Source organism: Enhydra lutris, unplaced genomic scaffold (assembly GCF_002288905.1).
Source record: "Enhydra lutris kenyoni isolate GAN:26980312 unplaced genomic scaffold, ASM228890v2 scaffoldscaffold2, whole genome shotgun sequence".
NCBI lineage: Eukaryota > Metazoa > Chordata > Mammalia > Carnivora > Mustelidae > Enhydra > Enhydra lutris.
In genome coordinates, this window is record NW_019154086.1 from 54,557,407 (window position 1) to 54,577,848 (window position 20,442).

At 38.2% G+C, this 20,442-nt stretch overlaps 1 protein-coding gene across 1 annotated transcript in view; it reads left to right on the forward strand.

Annotated features, from left to right (window-relative positions):
• LOC111146342 (cilia and flagella associated protein 44) overlaps positions 1–20,442 on the forward strand; it is a 155,095-nt gene that overhangs the window by 39,552 nt on the left and 95,101 nt on the right. Inside the window, exons 13-17 of the mRNA XM_022501862.1 lie at positions 1,040–1,249; positions 1,880–1,990; positions 6,674–6,835; positions 12,085–12,315; positions 19,894–20,039. Of these exons, the coding sequence (XP_022357570.1) occupies positions 1,040–1,249; positions 1,880–1,990; positions 6,674–6,835; positions 12,085–12,315; positions 19,894–20,039 (860 nt within the window). The remainder of the gene's footprint in view (positions 1–1,039; positions 1,250–1,879; positions 1,991–6,673; positions 6,836–12,084; positions 12,316–19,893; positions 20,040–20,442) is intronic.

Consider the following 20,442-nt stretch of genomic DNA (forward strand, 5'->3'; position numbering starts at 1 on the left):
CCTTCCGCGGTTTCCTATCTCAGTAAATGTCTCAGTCATCCTTGACACCTCCCTCTGCCCTTCTCCCCTGTATTCAGTCATCACCAAATAGGGTCATTATAGCTTTCTCTAAACTATGCCCATATCCTTCCTCTCCATGACACCATCTTAGACCAAGTGACCACAATCACTCTCCTGGAGTAAGGCAGCCATTGCTTTAAAGGTCTTGCCAAAAGTCGCCCTGCATCCTATCTAGGCCGTCTCAGTTCTGTTTTGCACAATGAAGCTAAGATGGCTTTTCCAAAATAGCAAATCTGATCATGTTACCCTCTATACACACACACAGACACACAGACACACACATGCATACACATGCACACAACATACCCAAACCCCCAACTAAAAACATTTCAATGGCTTTTCACTGCTCTTGGAATGAAGACTATCCTTAATGTGACATGAAAGCCACTTTGTGACCTGGGCCTTGCTTAACTCTCTCTTTAGCTTCTTTTCTGCACATGACCTTTCCACAAGCTATATCCTCTCCTAGGCATGCTTCTCCCATCTCCCTGAACTTAATTTCTGGGCATCTTTCTGGTCTCAGCTCCACCATCTCTTCCTTGGTCTAGGTAAGCTTTCTTTGTTATATGCCCTCAGATATTGTGTCTTTCCTTTAGCATTTATTTCTGTTCATAAATTTATACTCATCTGCATGATTAATGTCTGTCCTCCCCCTAGACCATAAATTCTGTGAAACCGGGGACAAACTGTTTATGCTCACCTTTGAGTTGCTGGTGATAGGTGCCTGGCACATGGTAGACAAGCTACTACACCAGCATTTGCTTCTTGAGTGTTTGGATTGCCATTGTCTACCCATCTCATCAGCAGCAGTGATAAAAAACTAGAATAGATGGAGGTTACCAGAAAGTTGTATAAGGACTTACCAACGAGCAGTCAATGTTAAATTACTTGGCTAAATAAAATACAGAGTTATCTGTTACATAGTAAAACTTTCTTAATCAACTAATTTCATATATGTTGCATTTAATTTTTATCCAAGGTAAGCTACACCGGAGCACAGATTATTGCAGGATTCGAAGATGGGGTGGTTCGAATTCTTGAACTTTACGATCCAAAAGGACTCACAATTTTTGCAGGACGGAAGAAAATTTCTGATGCAGATATTAATTTGAAACAGGTTTTCAAACCCCATACTGCTCGTGTCACTGCCTTAGCTTATGAACGTGATGGAGAAATTCTAGCTACAGGGGTAAGTGGTAGATTTCTTTTTGTTTCCTATTGAGCTTTCATGGTTAAACTTATTTTTATTTGTCTTTCTACTTGATGATAACTTATTTGCTGATGTACATTTTAGAGAAAAACCCATAGTTTGTTTCTTTATGTTCATGTTCTTTTAGTATAGTCTGTGCATGACATCTCAAAATTTTCTTATAAATTGAGTTCTAATGCTTATATTAAATGAATAGAAGTTTTTACCTGGGAGTTATGATCCTGTGTTATGTATAACCAATATTTTATCACATAGGTATGTTCTTAAACAGAATTGCCATAAGTGACGAGAATAAACTTGTACATTTTTAATGTATTAGTAAGTGAGCATATGCTTTGTGGAATTTTTTGAGTTAACCTATGTATAGGTAAGGTATAGTGATCATTCTTTCAGAAACACATCCTGGAACACTTGGTTTGTCAAATGTTCTCATGGGGGAAATGAAGCAAATATTTGAAATAAGAATTTTCCCAGAATAATCTGGGAAATATAATTATTGTGGGTATAGTTATATAGAGGATATATTATAGCTAGTAAGTGCTACTCTGTACTCTATGGAATAGATTTTTTAAAAACCCCATATTTCTTGGGTATTTCTCTTTTTCTTAGAGTAAAGATCAAACCGTCTTCTTCTTTGAGGTAGAAAAGGATTATAAGCCAATAGGGTATATTACTACTCCTGGACCTGTTCGCCAGTTAGTATGGTCTTCAAACTCCCATGTAAGTAATTAGTATTTGTCTTCATGTTTAAATCTCAATTACAGCATAATGAAGTGATCTGGAAGAGAGAACAACAGGTGGAATTATTAGCCACATTCCTGGGTCCTGCAGTGAGGGGTCAGGGATGCTCTTAGCTTGGCTAGTAGAGCATTACTGAGGAGTCCCACATCACACTCATTACCTCTTCTCTCTTCCATTCTCTAAATTGTTGGTCATGATTCCCCTCCCAAAACTTTGGGTTATATCAGGCTTTGCTTTAACACTGATGACTTTATTGAGATGCACATGTCAGAATGTGTTGACTTGGGTCTATCAATCCTTTTGACATTCAAAAGTTCAGTTCCAAGGTCTGAATGTCCTTGCCCTCATCTTTATCTCTTTGCTTCTGCCCCTTTCCACCTCTATTTTCTCTTTGAATCTTCCACTGACTCTTTTCCTAACAACAGTTGGTGATTCAGGATTGGTTACTGATCTTATTTAATGCCTCTCATTTCCCTAAGTTTGAGCATTAGATAATTCTGTCATCTGAATGTTGATTTAATTTCTAAACCAGGTGCTGTCCTGGGTTCTAGGATAATAATACCGATTGAACTGTATGGAGGTGTCAGAATTATTGAAGTAATATCTATTAATCTACCTTGAACTTGTCTAAAGAAAAGGGCTACAACAATATAGTATTTAGAAAAAGCTTTTTAAAAAAATATTCATTGTTTTCATCTTTGCTAGGCACTGACGATGGAGTCAATAAGCAGTACAAAGCAATCTCTTCTGAAAGAGAAAAAATGTACCTATTTTAGAAGTTAAATAACTATCACTGAACAATACAAGGTTTCACAAGGGAAATGGTGACTAAAATATCAGTGGTATAGACAATATGTGCTATGAATATAGAGCAGGGAAATACAAAGAAGGGCATAAGTTAACATAAGTTGTTATTTTGTATTATTCTACCTTAACCTTGAGGAAATGGTGGGATATGTGTAGTTGGAGAGAAGGTGGATGCTGGTGATTTAGGAGAAGGAAATGAAAGCTGCAAAGGGACCTGGGTTTTAAAGCATGAACACAACATGTGATATTATGTGCATCCTTTAATAATTTCTCTAGATTCAAAGTCAAAAACCCAAAAAGGTTAGAAATGGTGGGTGGGAAGGAGGTGGGCGTGACTACAAAGGGACATCTTGAAGATCCTAATGGTAATGAGGTAGTTTTGCATCTTGATTACCGCGAATGGTTCCATGAATCTACAGATGTGATAAAATGACATAGAATTATACACATGTTCTGTATTAATGTCAATTTCCTGGTTTTTATATTGTTGCATAAGAGGTAACCAATGGGAGAAACTGGGTGAAGGGTACATGATTCCTTTCTATACTATCTTGGTAACTTCCTGTGAATCAATAATTATTTTGAAATAAGCTAAATTTTTTTTTTGAAGCTAAATTTTTTTTAATAGGCATAAGAGACCAAAACTCCCAACATAATTCTAAAGTTATTTCAGGCCGTGCTGCAGATTAGTGCTTTTATTTCTTGTATTTGGGAATTACTAATGTCAAAGCAAATTACCCTCATTTCACAATGTATACATGTATCAAACCATCACATAGTACACTTTAAACTTATACAGTGTTCTATTTCAGTTATGCTTCAATAAAGATGGAGAAAAAAAGGGAATTTACCGTGTGTAACTGAACGCTGCACGCTGCAGCTACCCAGTTAGCCATAGCTGTTAGCTTCTACCAGTTCTCAACGGTCCGACCTCCTGCCTTCCTGAATGCATTAAACTTCTGTCCGCTATTTATAATTTGTGTTTCCAATAAGGCTGTACCATATGTACACACAGACTCATTCTGACTGCCGTGGTCACTACCATGATCACTCTGGGCAGCAGTGAGGCATGGGGGAAGCAGATGAGAGGCGGGTGGATCTATTGGGGAGCTGTGTTCCAGACACTTGACCAGTGTATGAAAGACTGCGGACAAGAGCTATGTAGGAGGTAGAATTAACAGAATTTCTGGGGCAGAATTTTGAATTTCTGGGGATAACTTTGAGCTGTTTGAATGAAACACATGAGCTTCTCTAAGACATGTTCTTTTGCCTGTGTTATTCTGGGACCACTGTCCTCTCTGTTGCTATAACCAGAAAATCTTGAAAATTCCAGCCTTTTCCCTACCTCTAATCACCCTGCCCTTCATTGGTTCACCAAACTTCTTTGATTTGCATTCTAAACATCCCTGCTTCCTCTTTGATATCCTAGATGAAAGCATAATACTATGCATAATACTTGCATAATACTATGCAAGAGTAAATAGCATTCAAATAGATGAAGTGAAAACTAATGGAACATTTGAAGGAAATGAACAAAATCTGTTCCCAGACAGTTTAGAGTCATGTAAATGCTTTAAGGCAAAGGCCCAGCAGAACGTCAGGTTCACTTTTCTGTATTCCCCTTTCTCTGGGATCCCCTCAAGTCCTAATTGTTTTTGTAAATTTGAACTTCAACTTTTGTCTCCTCTTCAAGATGTCTAAAGCTCTAGAACACAGCATTCTGCTTGATCTCTTGGTCTCACGCAAACTGTTGGCAACTTTGTCGTTAGGAGGAAAAGTTGCAGAAGAATCCCTTACCTTCCCGCTACCCAGCATAAAATCCTGTTACCTGTGCATCCACCTGCCCTCTTCCCTTTTTTATAATAGAGATGTCCTCTCGAGGACAGTTCTGCCGCCTCCTTTGGATTATACTGTTTTCCAATTTTTCAAGATTTCATACTACTTATTTTCTCTTGTCATAAATTTAAACTCACCTGTTTACTGGGTCATTTCCATTGGTATTTAAATGTGTTTGAGTATCTTCCATGAACAAAAAATAAATTCTTCAACCTTCCATTCTCCTCTAGTTACTGCCCCATCTTTCTCCTGACTTTTCCAAGAGGATTGATTATTCCTGTAGGCTCTTGACTAGTATCTAGTCTCATCATTCTACCAAGTCTGCTCCTGTAAAGAAACCACTGATGTCAACTTAACATTTTCAGTTCTCATCTTTCTTGACCTCTTACTTTCTTTGATTCTGTTGACCCTTACATTCTCTGAATTACCATCTCCCTTTAACTTTTGTGACCTTATGCTCTGCTGGTTCCACATTCTATATCTTGCCCTTCCTTTTCAGCCTTCCTCACCCAATTACTGAGTATTGTTTCCCTATAGTTCTGTTCCAATCTCTCTTTTCATTCTGTTCTCTTGACCTGGGTGTTACCATCCAAGTCCATAACTTCCTTGTAGGCCCAAACGTGCCACTGGGTATTTGCACAAGGTATTTGCTTTGTAAAGCATACTCCCTCAATCCTTCCCCTAACTTATTGTGTAATTCTACTCCCCCTTCACCTTGAAGCTTAGATACCACCTTCTCAGGAATCCTTGCACAGCTTCCTTTGCTCTTGTGGCACCTCTGCAACACTTGTCACAGTTATAATTTACATTTATTTATATGATTTGTTAAATGACAAGCTCTCTTGTTGGAGGTAAGCTCCATAGTGCCAGATGCTGTATTTTTCTTTTATAATTTTACCCTTAGCATCCCACAAAATGCCAAATACATAGTACACACATAATAATTATAGAATGAAATGACTGAGTGAAGAAACATTTTGAATAATGTGTCTATAGAATATCGAGATGGGGACTTTGCAGACATGGTTAAATATATGATTTTGGGAGATCAAGAGAACGGTCTGGGGGCGCCTGGGTGGCTCAGTGGGTTAAGACCTCTTCCTTTGGCTCAGGTCATGATCCAGGGTCCTGGGATCAAGCCCCACATCAGGCTCTCTGCTCATCAGGGAGCCTGCTCCCCCCACCAACCTGCCTGTCTACCTATTTGTGATCTTTGTCAAATAAATAAATAACATCTTAAAAAAAGAGAGAATGGTCTGGCCTAGAGAGATGAATTGATTTGGAATCTAATGGTGTGTGAGTGGTAATGAAGCCTTATGTTAGTTATAAGATTTCCCAGGAAATGCTTATGGAGTGAGAGAAGAGGGAAGAGGACAAAAATCTTGGGAACATCCACATTTAATGATCTGGGGCAGATAGAGAATGATCCACCAAAGGCTGCTCAGACTGGATATGCCATCCACACACTGCAGGTTTTCCTTCGCCTTTTATTCTGAATGATAACCTGATTTTAATATTCTGATTTTTGGACTAACATACTTCACAGCTGCATTTTTGGCTCAGAAAATGTATTATGACATCTGTAAGGGAAACAAATCTAAATCTAATGTTAACACTTAGCTTATTAATGATTATGTATAGTGATTAATAAGATGACTTATTATTGCAGTGAGGGATTAAGGATTTAAAAAATGGTTAGTATAGGGGCACCTGGGTGGCTCAGTTGGTTAAGTATCTGCCTTCTGCTCAGGTCATGATCCCAGGGTCCTGGGATTGAGCCCTGCATTGGGCTTTCTGCTCAGCGGAGACCCTGCTTCTTCCTCTCCCTCTGCCTGCAGCTCCCCCTACTTGTGGGCTCTCTCTCTGTCAAATAAATAAATGAAAATCTTTAAAAAGTTTTTTTTTTTTCAATGGTTAGTATACATAGCAATTATATTTTTTCCTGATTTATGATCTTTTTGAGCTATGCTTCTAAAAATTCACCTAAATGTGAATGATACGTTAATCTTTCTTTTTCAGCCTGACAGTACTTTACTGATTATCTGTGAGAATGGCTATGTTCTTGAAACTCCACTTCCAACCATAAAGGAGGAAGAGGAAAATCGTGATGTAGTTTCCTATGAAATCAAAGACATGGACATAAAGTGTTTTCATTTCTCAAGTGTCAAGTCTAAGATTCTGGTATGAGATATCCTTGAAGCATTATCTTCTAATGTGTTTTTTTCTTAGAAAATTTTTAAAATTATTTCTATTAACATATAATGTATTATTTGCCCCAAGGGTATAGGTCTATGAATTATCAGGCTTACACATTTCTCAGCACTCACCATAGCACGTAGCCTCCCCAATGTTTTTCTTAGAATTTAAAATATCTTTTTTTCCTTGACTTTTTTATTTAAATTCCAGTTAACATACAGTATAATATTTAGTTTCAGGTATACAGTATAGTGATTCAACACTTTCATACATCACCTGGTACTCATCACAAGTGCTCTCCTTAATCCCTATTTTCTACCTAACCCATCCCCCATCTCCTTTCCTCTGGTGCATGCCCCTCTGGAAAAAAAAAAAAAAAGTCTGTTTCTTGGTTTGCCTCTCACTTCCCCCTATGATCATATGTTTTGTTTCCAAGCCCTACATATGAGTGAAATCATATGGATTTGTCTTTCTCTAACTGACTTCACTTAGTATAATATTCTCTAGCTCCATCCACATCATTGCAAATGGCAAGATTTCATTCTTTTTTTTATGGCTGAGTAATATTCCATTGTATAAAAGTGCTGATGAAATATGAAGAAGAATAAGACATTTACCCTGACTTTATGAGCTTATAAGCTGGTAGAAAGCAGCCAACTATATTAGAAGGCAGTAGTGAATGGATATTAAAATCACAGTGCAAAGAAAATAATTTTAGGGGTGTGGAGTGAAACAAATATGAGTTTGATGGGGGGGTAAGAGGGGATCAAAGATGACTAGATAGAGGGAGCATTTAGTATTTAAAAAAATGAGAAGAATTTTGAGAGGATGAAAAAGGAGAGGAAGGCAATAAGAGCTGGAATAACATCCTGAGGGAAAGCAGAGTTGTAAGAATTTCTGGTGTTTTTAAAAAATGAAGACTGGAATGTTGAGACAGAGGGATGCAGTATGTTGGAGGGATGTGGCAGAAATCTATGACCAACACTTGGGCTCCTTAAATACCAGCCAAGATATTTCAATTTAATTCAAGACCATTGAGATCCATTATGAGTTCTTTTTCCCTTTTCTTCCCTCCCCACCCCCATTTGTTCTTTGAAGAAATTCTTATTTCAGTATAGTAGACACACAATGTTATATCAGTTTCAGGTACACAACATAGTGATTCAACAAAACTGTACATTATGCTGTGTTCACAAGTGTAGCTACTACCTGTCGCCATACAACACTAGTACAGTACCATTGACTATATTCCCTATGCTGTACTTTTTATATGTTATGTATATGTCATCATATTTTGCATCTTTTAATTCATAATATTCTTCTAATTATGGATTTTTCCCCCCTACTTAAAGAAATCCCTTTCACATTTTTGTAAGGCCAGTTTAGTGATGATAAACCCTTTAATTTTTCTTTGGTTGGGAAACTCTTTCTCCTTTTATTCTGAATGATAACCTTGCCAGGTAGAGTATTCTCGGTTGTAGGTTTTTTCCTTTCAACACTTTGAATATATAATGCCACTCCCTCTGGCCTTCAAAATTTCTGCTGAAAAACTGATAGCCTTGTAGGGTTTCCCTTGTATGCAACTTCTTGCTACTTTCTTGCTACTTCTACAAATCTCTTTATCTTTAACCTTTGACATTTTAATAATTATGTTTTATGGGTTCATCTTGTTTTTAACTTTCTGTGCTTCTTAAACCTGGATGTCTGTTTCTTTTCCCAGATTAGTGACGTTTTGAAGCTAGTATGTCTTCAAATGAATTTTCTGCATCTTTTTTTTCTCCTTCTGGAACCCCTATAATGTGAATATTTGTTTGCTTGATGTTGTCAAGAGATCTCCAAACTTATCCTGATTTTTTTTTTCTGTTGTTCAGTTTGGATGCTTTCTGTTACCCTATGTTCCAGATCACTGATCCATTCTTCTGCATCCATAATCTGTTGATTCCCTCTAGTGGTTCTTTCTCCCCCTTCACTTCAGTTATTGTATTCTTCACTGTTGGTTTTTTAAAATATTTTTTCTTTGTTGAAGGCCTACTGTGTTCTTTTACTCTTTTCTCTAGCAAGCTGAATATCTTTATGATCATTGGTTGAAGTCTTTTTTAAAGCATATAGCATATCTCCTTTTTATTTAGTTCTTTTTTTGGAGGTTTTGTGTTGTTCTTTCTTTTGGAATGTATTCCTCTGCCTCCCCATTTTTCTTGACTTTCATGTTTGTTCCTATGAATTAGGTAAGACAGCTACTTCTCCTAAATTTGAAGAAATGGTCTTGTGTATGGTCTTCCCTATATATAGTTGGCAATTTCCTCTGGCTGGCTGGAGCTGCAGATGATGTAGGTTGAGGGTTTCAGGGCATTCCATGCTGTGTCTGACCTGGTGGGATGACTGGAGCTGAAGTGGGTGTAAGTGGGGAAGTCCCAGGGCTCTTCATGCAGTGGACATCCTGGCAGGACAGCTAAAATGGAACTGGGTGCTGATTTGGAGGATCCTGGGGCTCTATATGCAGAGGGTGCCCTGTCAGGCCAGCTGAAGCTGAAGTCAGTGCAAGCTGGAGTGGCCTGATGGGGTGACAAGCCAGGCTGGAACAGGCCAGGGTGTCCAAGGACTTACTATGCAGGAGTGCCCTGTCAGGCCAGCTGAAGCTGAAGTGGGTGTAAGCTAGGGAATCCCTGGGCTTTCCATGTAGAAGACACCTTATCAAGACAGCTGAAGTGGAAATGGGTATAAGCCAGGTTGTTTAAGAGCGTTCCACAGTGAGGGTGCCCTGGTAGGACAACTGAAAGTGGAGTGGGTACAAGCTGGGGGTCCCTGGGTATGCTACACAGGGGCTGCCCTTGTGGAGTAATAGGATCCAGGGCTGGGGGATGCCTGTGTTATCTACAGGGGGCTTTCTGGTGGGACAGCTGGTGCCAAAGCATGAATCAGCCAGGAGGTTCCAGAGCACTCTGTATTGGGGGTGTCCTAGCAAGCTGTCTGAAGCAGATGTGGTGTGGATCTGGAGAGTTCAGGGATCCTTTGCACCTGTGTCACTGTGATGCAACAGGTGGAGCTGTGGTGAGTGCTCTCCAGGGGTGTCCTGGTGTATACCTCCCTGGATCCTCCTTGGTGAGATTGCTGGAGCTAGTGGGGGCTAGGTGCCTTGGGCTCACTGATGTGGTAGGCTGGTTAGGGTGCCCAGATCTTGCTCCCCTCATTCACACTGTCATGGTGGAGGGGGAGCATAATCTGTGGTACTTGCCAGCCTTTCTGTCCTGTAGAGATTTGCTGCATCTCCCTGCAGTTTGGCAGGGTTCTAAGGCTGCTTGTTTTATATACTAGTTGCTCTTTTATTTATTTATAAATAATAAATAAAATAGTTGCTCTATTTTACTTATTTTTTATTTAAATTCAATTAATTAATATACAATGTATTATTTGTTTCAGAGGTACAGGTCTGTGACTCATCAGTCTTATATTATCCCCAGTACTCATTATAACACATAGCCTCCCCAGTGTTCATCACCTAATTACCCCATATCCCCATCCCCATCCCCCCTAGCAACTCTCAGTTTGTTTCCTATGATTAAGGGTCTCTTATGGTTTGCCTCCCTCTCTGGTTTCATCTTATTTAATTTTTTCCTCTCTTCCCCTATGATCCTCTGTTTTGTTTCTTAAATTCCACCTATCAGTGAGATCATATGACAGCTGTCTTTCTCTGACTGACTTATTTTGCTTAGCATGATACCCTCTAGTTCCATCCATGTTGTTGCAAATGGCAAGATTTCATTTTTTTTGATGTAATATTCCATTGTATAGATACATACCACATCTTTATCTATTCATCTGTCAAGATAGACATCTGGGATCCTTCTACAGTTTGTCCATTGTAGACATTGGTGCTATAAACATTGGGGTGCAGATGCCCCTTTGGATCACTACATTTGTATCTTTAGGGTAAATACCTAGTAGTTCTGGGTTGTAGGGTAGCTCTGTTTCAACTTTCTGAGGACCCTCCATACTGTTTTCCAGAGTGGCTGCTCCAGCTTACTTTCCCACCAGCAGTGTAGGAGAGTTCCCCTTTTTCTATATCATCAACATCTGTCATTTCCTGACTTGTTAATTTTAGCCATTCTGACTGGTGTGAGGTGTATTTCACTGTGGTTTTCATTTCTATTTCCCTGATGCCAAGTGATGTTAAGCATTTTTTCATGTGTCTGTTGGCCATTTGGATGTCTTCTTTGGAGAAATGTCTGTTCATGTCTTCTGCCCATTTCTTGGTTGGATTTGTTCTTTGGGTGTTGAGTTTGATAAGTTCTTTATAGATTTTGGATATATTCTGGTTTCTCTTCAGATCATATAAATCTTTCGCCTTTTACTTGTTTCTCTTTTAAACCTTGCCTTTTATTTTTTTAATTTTATTTATTTGACAGAGAGCACAAGTAGGCAGAGAGGCAGGCAGAGAGAGAGGAGGAAGCAGGCTCCCTGCTGAGCAGAGAGCCTGATGTGGGGCTCGATCCCAGGATCCTGGGATCATGACCTGAGCCAGAGACAGAGGCTTTAAACCATTGAGCTACCCAGGTGTCCCTAAAACTTTCCTTTTTTTTTTTTTTTTTTTCCCTGTGTCCCAAGGCAGACAAATCTATTCCTGCTCTCTCAGTACTATCCATTCCCACTGCAGTTCAGAGCATTTGGGGATAGAGGTTTCGTTCATTACTGTGTCTCCTTTCTTTTGTTGGGAAGAGGCTGTTCAGTCACCCCTCCCACCGTGTGATTTTGAGGAAGGGATTGATGTGATGAGATCATATAAATTGGATAATTATGAGGGATAAAAAAGAAATAAAGAGGGAAAAGATGGGAGGTAGGGATGTCAGTGTCAGGTGGCTTTTGAAAGGTCTGAAAGATGCAAGGGGTCTAAGAGTATTACTAAAAATAGAACAACTTTTCTCAGGGCTTATTTTGATCTACCTAATTCATGGGTTGATGGTGATAGACTGGAAGAAACTGTATTTAGCTCTTCTGTTAGGAAAAAAAATGAGACAATAATTTCTGTAAAATTAGAATTGACGGGGTTAATACAGAAATGATTTAAAAATGTTAATGATGAAATATATCCCCAAATTGATAATTATTTTTAAATGACATTATTTTACATCAGAGCTGTGAGTTTTTCTAGAACCCTAATCTGTTTTTCATTTTGTCATCCCCTTACTGTAAATGAATGATTTACAGTTGTTTTTCTATCTTAATGTCTCTTGCAAAAGCGATTAATAGAAATAGAAAAGAGAAAGACATTAAGGGATTTGAAGAAGAAGGAGAAGGAAGAAAGGAGGAAGCAGCTAGCAGCAGAGATGGGAGAAGATGGAGAAAAGGAACTCCAAGTAGAGGAGGAGGAAGAGGAAGAGGAGCCATTACCTGAAATCTTTATTCCATCAACTCCCTGTCACATTCTCTGTGGATTTTACTCTGAGCCAGGGAAGTTCTGGGTTTCTTTGGTGAGTAACAATGTAATACATAAATTTTATCTCAGCTCTAATCAAATATAGTTCATGATCATGATTTTCCAACACACTGTTACTTTCTAACTTATGGTAAGGCCATTTATTAACTACTATTGAAGGTGTGAATTGTGGTGTATGAATGTGAGTTACAGTTTTTATAACATCTTGATATCTCTTTTATGTCTGCTTATTATGCTATCATCTATAACAATCATACATGTTCCAGGAGGTCAAAGGGGAGAAGAATTAAAGATAGAAGGGCAAAGGGCTAAGGATTCTTCCAGTTGATTCTACGGCCTTTTAAATTGTGCAACTAAGTGACATTTTGAAAATAATGGGCACACTATCCTGTAAACTTTTGCTTGCATTTTGTTATTTGCAGCTGTGCTGTGTGGCCACGCAAAAGTTTGGGAAGATGGCTGTTTTTAGGTGGTCACATTGCCACTCTGAACAAAATTGAGATTTGGCTAGTAAAGCAGAAGAGAAAAATGGATATCAGGGAGATAGACACCAAGAATTGTCACAGTATTGTGACAACTGTATCTTCTAATTATATATTTTCTACTCCTATCATAAGATATTGATCAATTGCAAAGCAAGATTTCCTTCATTATAAATTTGTCACAAATTTCATCTCCATTCACCAAAAAAAGTAATAATTGACATAAAAGTATACAGGCATACCCTATTTTATTGCACTTCACAGATACTTTGATTGTCACCAATTGGTTTGTGGCAATCCTGTGTTGAGCAAGTTTATTGGCATCATTTTCCCAAAAACATAGGCTCACATCATGTTTTTGTGTCACATTTTGTAATTCTTGCAGTATTTCAAACTTTCTCATTATTATTCTTTGTTGTTATGATCTGTGGTCATTGATCTTTGTTGCTATTGTAGTTGTTGGGGGGAGTCATGAACCACATCCATATTAGACCACAAACTTAATGATAAATATGGTGTGTGTTTTGACTGCTCCACTAACCAGCCATTCCCTTGCCTCTCTCCCTCTTCTTGGGCTTTCCTATTCTCTGAGATATAATAATATTGAAATCAGGCCAGTTAACAACCTTACAATGGCTTCTAATTGTTCAAGTGAAAGCAAGAGTCACATGCTTCTCACTTTAAATCAAAAGCTAGAATGATTAAGCTCAGTGAGGAAGGCAGGTCAAAAGCCAAGATAGGCCAAAAACTAGACTTATTGTGGCCAACTTGTGAATGCAAACAAAAAGTTCTTGAAGGAAATTAAAAGCGCTAGTCTAGTGAACACATGAATACTAAGAAAGAAAAACAGGCTTATTGCCAATATGGAGAAATTCTCAGTGGTCTGGATAGAAGATCAAACCAGCCACAACATTCCCTTAAGCCAAAGCCTAATCTAGAGCAGGGCCCTAAATCTCTAAATCTACGAAGGCTGAGACAGGTGAGGAAGCTATAGAAGAAAAGTTGGAATTTAGCAGAGTTTGGTTCATGCGGTTTCAGAAAAGAAGGAAAGAAGCCTTCTCCATAACGCAGAAGTGTAAGGCAAAGTAATAACTGCTGATGTAGAAGCTGTAGCAAGTTCTCCAGAAGATCTGGCTAAGGTAATTCATGAAGATAGCTACACTGAACAATAGACTTTTTAAAAAAAATATTTTATTTATTTACTTGAGAGATAGAGAGTGAGAGAATGAGCTGAGAGAGCAGCAGAGGGAGAGGGAGAAGCAGACTTCCCACTGAGCAGGGAGTCTGACATGGGGCTCAATCCCAGCACCCTGGGATCACAAGCTGAGCCTAAGGTAGACACTTAATCGACTCAGCCACCCAGAGGCCCTGAGCAAGAGATTTTCAGTGTAGATGAACCAGTCTCATTGTGGAAGAAAATACCATGTAGGACTTTCAGAGAGAAGTCAATGCCTGGCTTCAAAGAATAGGTTGTTTTTCTTGTCAGAGGCTAATGCAGCTGGTGACTTAAGTTGAAGCCAGTGCTCATTTACCATTCTGAAAATCCTGGACATTAGGAATTACATTAAGTCTATGCCAGTGCTCTATAAATGGAACAACAAAGCTAGATGACAGCACATCTGTTTACAACATGGTTTACTGGATATTTTAAGCCCACTGTTGAGACCTACTCCTCAGAAAAAAAGATTCTTTCAAAATATTACTGCTCATTGACAATGCATCTGGTCACCCACAAACTCTGATGGAGACATACAGTGAGATTAATGTTATTGTCATGCCCGCTAGTGCAACATCCATTTTGCAGCCTGTGAATCAGGGAGTAATTTAAACTTTCAAGTCTTATTATCTAAGAAATATGCTTTGTAAGGCTATGGGTGCCATAGATTGCAATTCCTCTAACGGATCTGGGTAAAGTCAATGGAAAAACTTCTGGAAAGGATTCACCATTCTAGATTCATGGGAAGAGGTCAAAATATCAACATTAACAGGATTTCTTGGAAGAAGTTGATTCCAACCCTCACGGATGACTCTGAGGGGTTCGGGACTTGAGTGGAGGAAGAAACTGCAGTTGTGGTAGAAATAGCAAGAGAACTAGAATTATAAATGGACCCTGAAGATGGGACCGAATTGGCTGCAATCCCATGATAAAAATGGTAACAGATGAGGAGTTGCTTCTTATGGATGGGTAAAAAAAAAGTGGTTTCTTGAGATGACATCTACTCCTTGTAAAGATGCCATGAAGATGGTTGAAATGGCAACAAAGGATTTAGAATATCACATAAACCTATTTGATAAGCTGCAGCAAGGTTTGAGAGGATTGACTCCAATTTTGAAAGAAGTTCTACCCTGAGTAAAATGTTAACTAACAACATTGCATGCAACAGAGAAATTCATGAAAGGAAAAGTCAATTGATGCAGCAAACTTCATTATTGCCTTATTTTAAGAAATGGCTGTGGCCACCCCAGCCTTCAGCAACCACCACCCTGATCAGTCAGCAGCCATCAATGTTGAGGTGAGACCCTCCATCAGCAAGAAGATTAAGACTTGCCCAAAGCTCAGATTACAGTTAGAAGTTTTGGGCAATAAAGTATTTTTAAATTAAGGTATGTACATTTTTTCCTTAGACATAATACTATTACATACTTAATAAACTATGGTATATTGTAAACATAACTTTCATATGCACTGGGAAACAAAAAATCATTTGACTCACTTTATTGCAATAGTAGCTTTATTGAGGTGGTCTGGAATTGAACCCCTATTATCTCTGAGGTATAACTGTAAGTGAGAGATTACCATTTATGCACAACCTATCCCAGCTCTTTGGCCAGGCCAGAACACTGACTAGCCAAGGATTGTTACTACAAGGAGTAATGAGCATTAACTTCTCCCGTGTTCATTTTTTCCTAGACATTTATCTTTGTTAGCAACTTCTAGGGAGGCAAGCAGCAAAAAGGATAGAAAGTAGTGATGCTTTGTCCATCTTTATGAAACAATGGTTGATGACTACTATTGTGTGGGGTTCAAGGGCATAGGGATAAATAAGGCATGTTTCCTGCCCTCAGGAAATTCCTTCATATCAGGAGGAGAGAGGCACAGAAACAACTGTAATAAAATGTAATAGCATTCTAGTATCCTTGAAACACATGCAAAAATTATTATTTAACACATTCACTGCTTATTCTTAGGATTGCCAATAAATATTATATGAGACATACTTACCCTAGGTGTATTTGTTACCTGAAATTCATATTTAACTGGGTATCTGGTATTTTTATTTGTGGAATATGGAAACCTATTTATTCCATACAGAGCACCCTTCTAAGTGATTTACTAACCATCCTATAAAATAAATCCTCTTATAATTTGCATGTTGCATGAGAAGAAACCAAGGCAGGGAGAGGTTATGTCACTTATCCAAGGTCATATAACTAACGAGAGGTGGAACCAGGATGTGGACTCAGGCAGTTTGGGCCTCGAGTCCATGCTTTTAACCATTAAGCTCCACCAGCATGCAAGATTAAGGTACAGTTGACAGAGGTAGTGCCGCTGATTCTTCTTGATGCAGATATTTGCCAGCTCCGTGCCTGCAACCAAATACACTGTGTAGAAGACCAGTCTCCCTGTGAGGTTGTGACTGCAGTTCTCAAGTCCATGCTCATGTTGCTGGCCCATTCTCCCGCCCAGCACTGTTGGCTCTGCCACTTGGCTGAATTACTGATGTAATTTTTCCTCCCCTCAGACATGCTGCACCCTCCCTTGCCTTCTAAGATAACCTTCTCTCACATTTCACTGAGAAAATAAAATTTTCCTTGACTTGTCTTTTTTTTTTTTTTTAAAAGATTTTGTTTATTTTGACAGACAGAAATCACAGGTAGGCAGAGAGGCAGGCAGAGAGAGGAAAGGAAGCAGGCTCCCTGCTGAGCAGAGAGCCCGATGTGGGGCTCGATGTGGGGCTCGATGTGGGGCTCGATCCCTGGACCACGGGATCATGACCTGAGCTGAAGGCAGAGGCTTTAACCCACTGAGCCACCCAGGTGCCCCTTCCTTGACTTGTCTTAAATAGATCTGACACCCTGTGAGGATCCATACAAGTTTTGTCTGCCCTGCCTGTTGTTGCCTGTTGTTCCAGTTGATGATGGTCTGCTGCAACTGTCCAAGGACGCTCTTCCTGAAGCCTTTTGATCCCACCCCTCTCCCTTCCTCCAATAGTTTATTCCTGCAGTAAGCCACCCAGTCTCCTGTGTCATCCACTTCCTTCTGTTCACTAAATTTTTATCTTACAAACATGCTCTAGTACTTCAAATTTTTTCTTAACCTCTCTTTCCTTCCCTTGCACTCCTCCTTTTAGAGGTGATCCTGAAGATAATATGCACCTTTAAGTTAATATAATTTGATATAATTTATTTTAATTTCAGAGAAAAAAGATCTTAGAGCACTTTAATGCCATGTATCCTCTCCCTCCCCATTGTCCTATATTTTTTCTCTCTCTCTCTCTATATATATATATATTTGTATCCCCAAAAGGTATTTTACTATTATATTGTTGATATCACTTTGGTTTATCCTTTTTCTTGTTGTTAATTCCTTTCTATATCTTTGTAATTGCATCTTCTGCCTTAAATATATAATATATGTTATATATTTAATGTAGGTCTGCTAGTGACAAATTCTCTGTTTTGGGGGTTTTGGAGAGTTCTTAAAGTGTCCTCATTTTGCCTTTTTAAAAAAATTATAGTTTTGTTGGAAATTTTGTTTTCAAACTTTGATATCTTTTACTCTTCTTTTGTCTTCCATTCTACCAGCTGCATTATTTATCTATTTATTAGATTTCTTTTCAGTGTACTGGAATTCATTGTTTATGCACCACACCCAGTGTTCCATGCAATCCGTGCCCTCCATAATACCCACCACCAGGCTCACCCAAACTCCCACCCCCCACCACTTCAAAACCCTCAGATTGTTTTTCGGAGTCCATAGTCTCTCATCGTTCATCTCCCCCTCCAATTTCCCCCAACTCCCTTCTACTCTCCATCTCCCCATGTCCTCCGTGTTATTTCTTATGTTCCACAAATAAGTGAAACCGTATAATTGACTCTCTCTGCTTGACTTATTTCCCTTAGCATAATCTCTTTTTATTGTTTCTTTGACACCTAGTATGTCTTTTTCTCTTTGCTTAAAATTTTGTGTTAAAGCATGTCGTTTCTTCATATTTATCTTGCTGGTGGTCATAGCATTTCTTGAATCCCAATATAGTTTGATTCAGTTTTGGAAAACTCACAGCCATTATCTACCATAATATTGCTCTGGCCCATCTTTTTACTTGTTTCTGCTGGGATTTCAGTTTTCTGTATATTAACCCTTATTACTATGTCCTGTATGTACTTTACACACACACTGGCCTTTTTCGGGGGGGGTATTTTCCATTTTTCTTTTCTTTCTCCTGCCTTGGCCTGACTACTTTATCTGATCTCTGTTCCAGCTTTATAACTCTGCTGTGTCTAGTTGCTTTCAAACTCATCTACTGATTGTAATTTGTCATTTTATTTGTTCTAGAATTTTATTTTTTCCATTTAATTTTTTTTTATAGATTCCAGATGGCTTCTTAAATTTTCCATTTGGCTTCAGAATCTTTAAATATACTAATCTTGGTTATTTGAAGTCCATTTTGTAAATATCTCAATATCTCATAACTTTGATTTGTCTTTTTAAAATCTATTTAAATTCAATTTTGTTAACATATAGTGTATTATTAGTTTCAGGGGTAGAATTTAGTGATTCCTCAGTTGCATATAACACCCAGTGCTCTTTACATGCCCATCACCCAGTTATAACATCCCCCCCTACCTCCCCTCCAGCAACCGTCAATTTGTTTCCTGTAGTCAAGAGTCTTAAGGTTAGCCTCATTTTCTGTTTTCATCTTATTTTACTTTTCCTTCCCTTTCCCTATGTTTATCTGTTTTGTTTCTTAAATTCCACATATGAGTGAAATCATATGGTATTTGTCTTTCTCTGATTGACTCATTTCACTTAGCATTATACCCTCTAGTTCCATCCATATCATTGCAGATAGCAAGATTTCATTTTTTAAATGACTGGGTAGTGTTCCATTATATCTTCTTTATCCATTCATCTGTTGATGGACATCTGGGCTCTTTCCATATTTTGGCTATTGTGGGCCTTGTTGCTATAAACATTGGAGTGCATGTTTCCCTTCAAATCACTATGTTTGTATCCTTTGGATAAATACCTATAGTGCAACTGCTGGGCTGTAGAGTAGTTCAATTTTTAACTTTTTGAGGAACCACCGTATTGGCTTTAGGGTGTCTGCACCAGTTTATATTCCCACCATAATCTTGTTTGTCCTTTGATTTAAGATAATCAAGTCTTATCTTAGCTAGTATGCCTAGTTGGTTTTTTTAAAAAAATTGAATAATTGACCTTGTATGTGAAAAACTGTAGCATTTGTTGAGATATGTTGGCATTGTCTCCTGGAAATTTATTTTTGGTCCTGGAAAGCAGCTAGAAATCCTAGATCACTTTCATCTATTCAGTGATTGAGACTCATACATGCAGTGTGTAGTGCTCCAGGGTTGCAGTGGAAGTTGTGTTTACTGTGTCTCCTTCTCCTTGGAGGATCCTGTGATTTCTTTTCTTCTTCCTAAGCCCATGAGGCAACAGAATGCTCTGCTGAGCTTCTAAGCCTCTAAGCTGCCACTTCCAGAACTCCCCATTGCCTCCGGGAGAAGAGCAATGCACTAGACTCAAAACTAGCTCTGAACACCATGTCCTACACAACTCTATTACTGAATACTAAATGCAAAATAATACCTGAAATAAAATGGAATTCAGTAGGTAATCGGAAGTGGTATCTCTCTTATAATAACTTCTAAGTAGAAAGCAAATTACTGTAAGGTGTTTTATTATTGTATAATTGTATAGTTGCATATAAATAGACAGTGGAGATACTTTATAAAACCTTATCTATAATCATAGAAATCATATCAAAATAGATGTTTTAAGACTTCTATTTTAGGTTTTAAAATTTGAAATAATATAAAAATCCTCATGTGGTCATATGTATCTTATATTTAAATACTAGTTTCCATGTTATTTTTCTCTTTTCCAGGGTGGCTATGATGCTGGTTTTCTATATCACTGTGAGTTCCCCTCGTATGACCAGAGTACTGCTATCACAAAAAAGAAAGATGAACCTTTTGATTTTCGTCTTCTTGAAGATACAGAGGATAATCCCATCCAAACTATCACTTTCAGGTGAACTGAATTTCAGAAAGCCTTAAAAAAACCAATCCCATTTATGCCCGTGTTGTTGCCCATCATGAATATTGTTCATTTTAGAAGATCTGTCCAATTGGAGAAGGGTACGAACATTTTCTAGTTAAATAAATTGAATAAATGAATAGAATCAAAGCTAATTCCAAAACTATATTTCAAGTCCCTTTATCAAATATTCTGTCAGAATTTGTTTTTCACACAATAGGTTTGTAGGGATTTATTCAGGGGTATGCTACTGCTTGGTCAAATAATGAAGGTTCAGTGTTGCTATGATTCTGGAGAAATCACAAATTGAGATTTTTAAATGATTGATAATCACATTTGTGATTTATTTGTGATATTATTATCATAATGTGATTTATTTGTGATATATTATCACAAT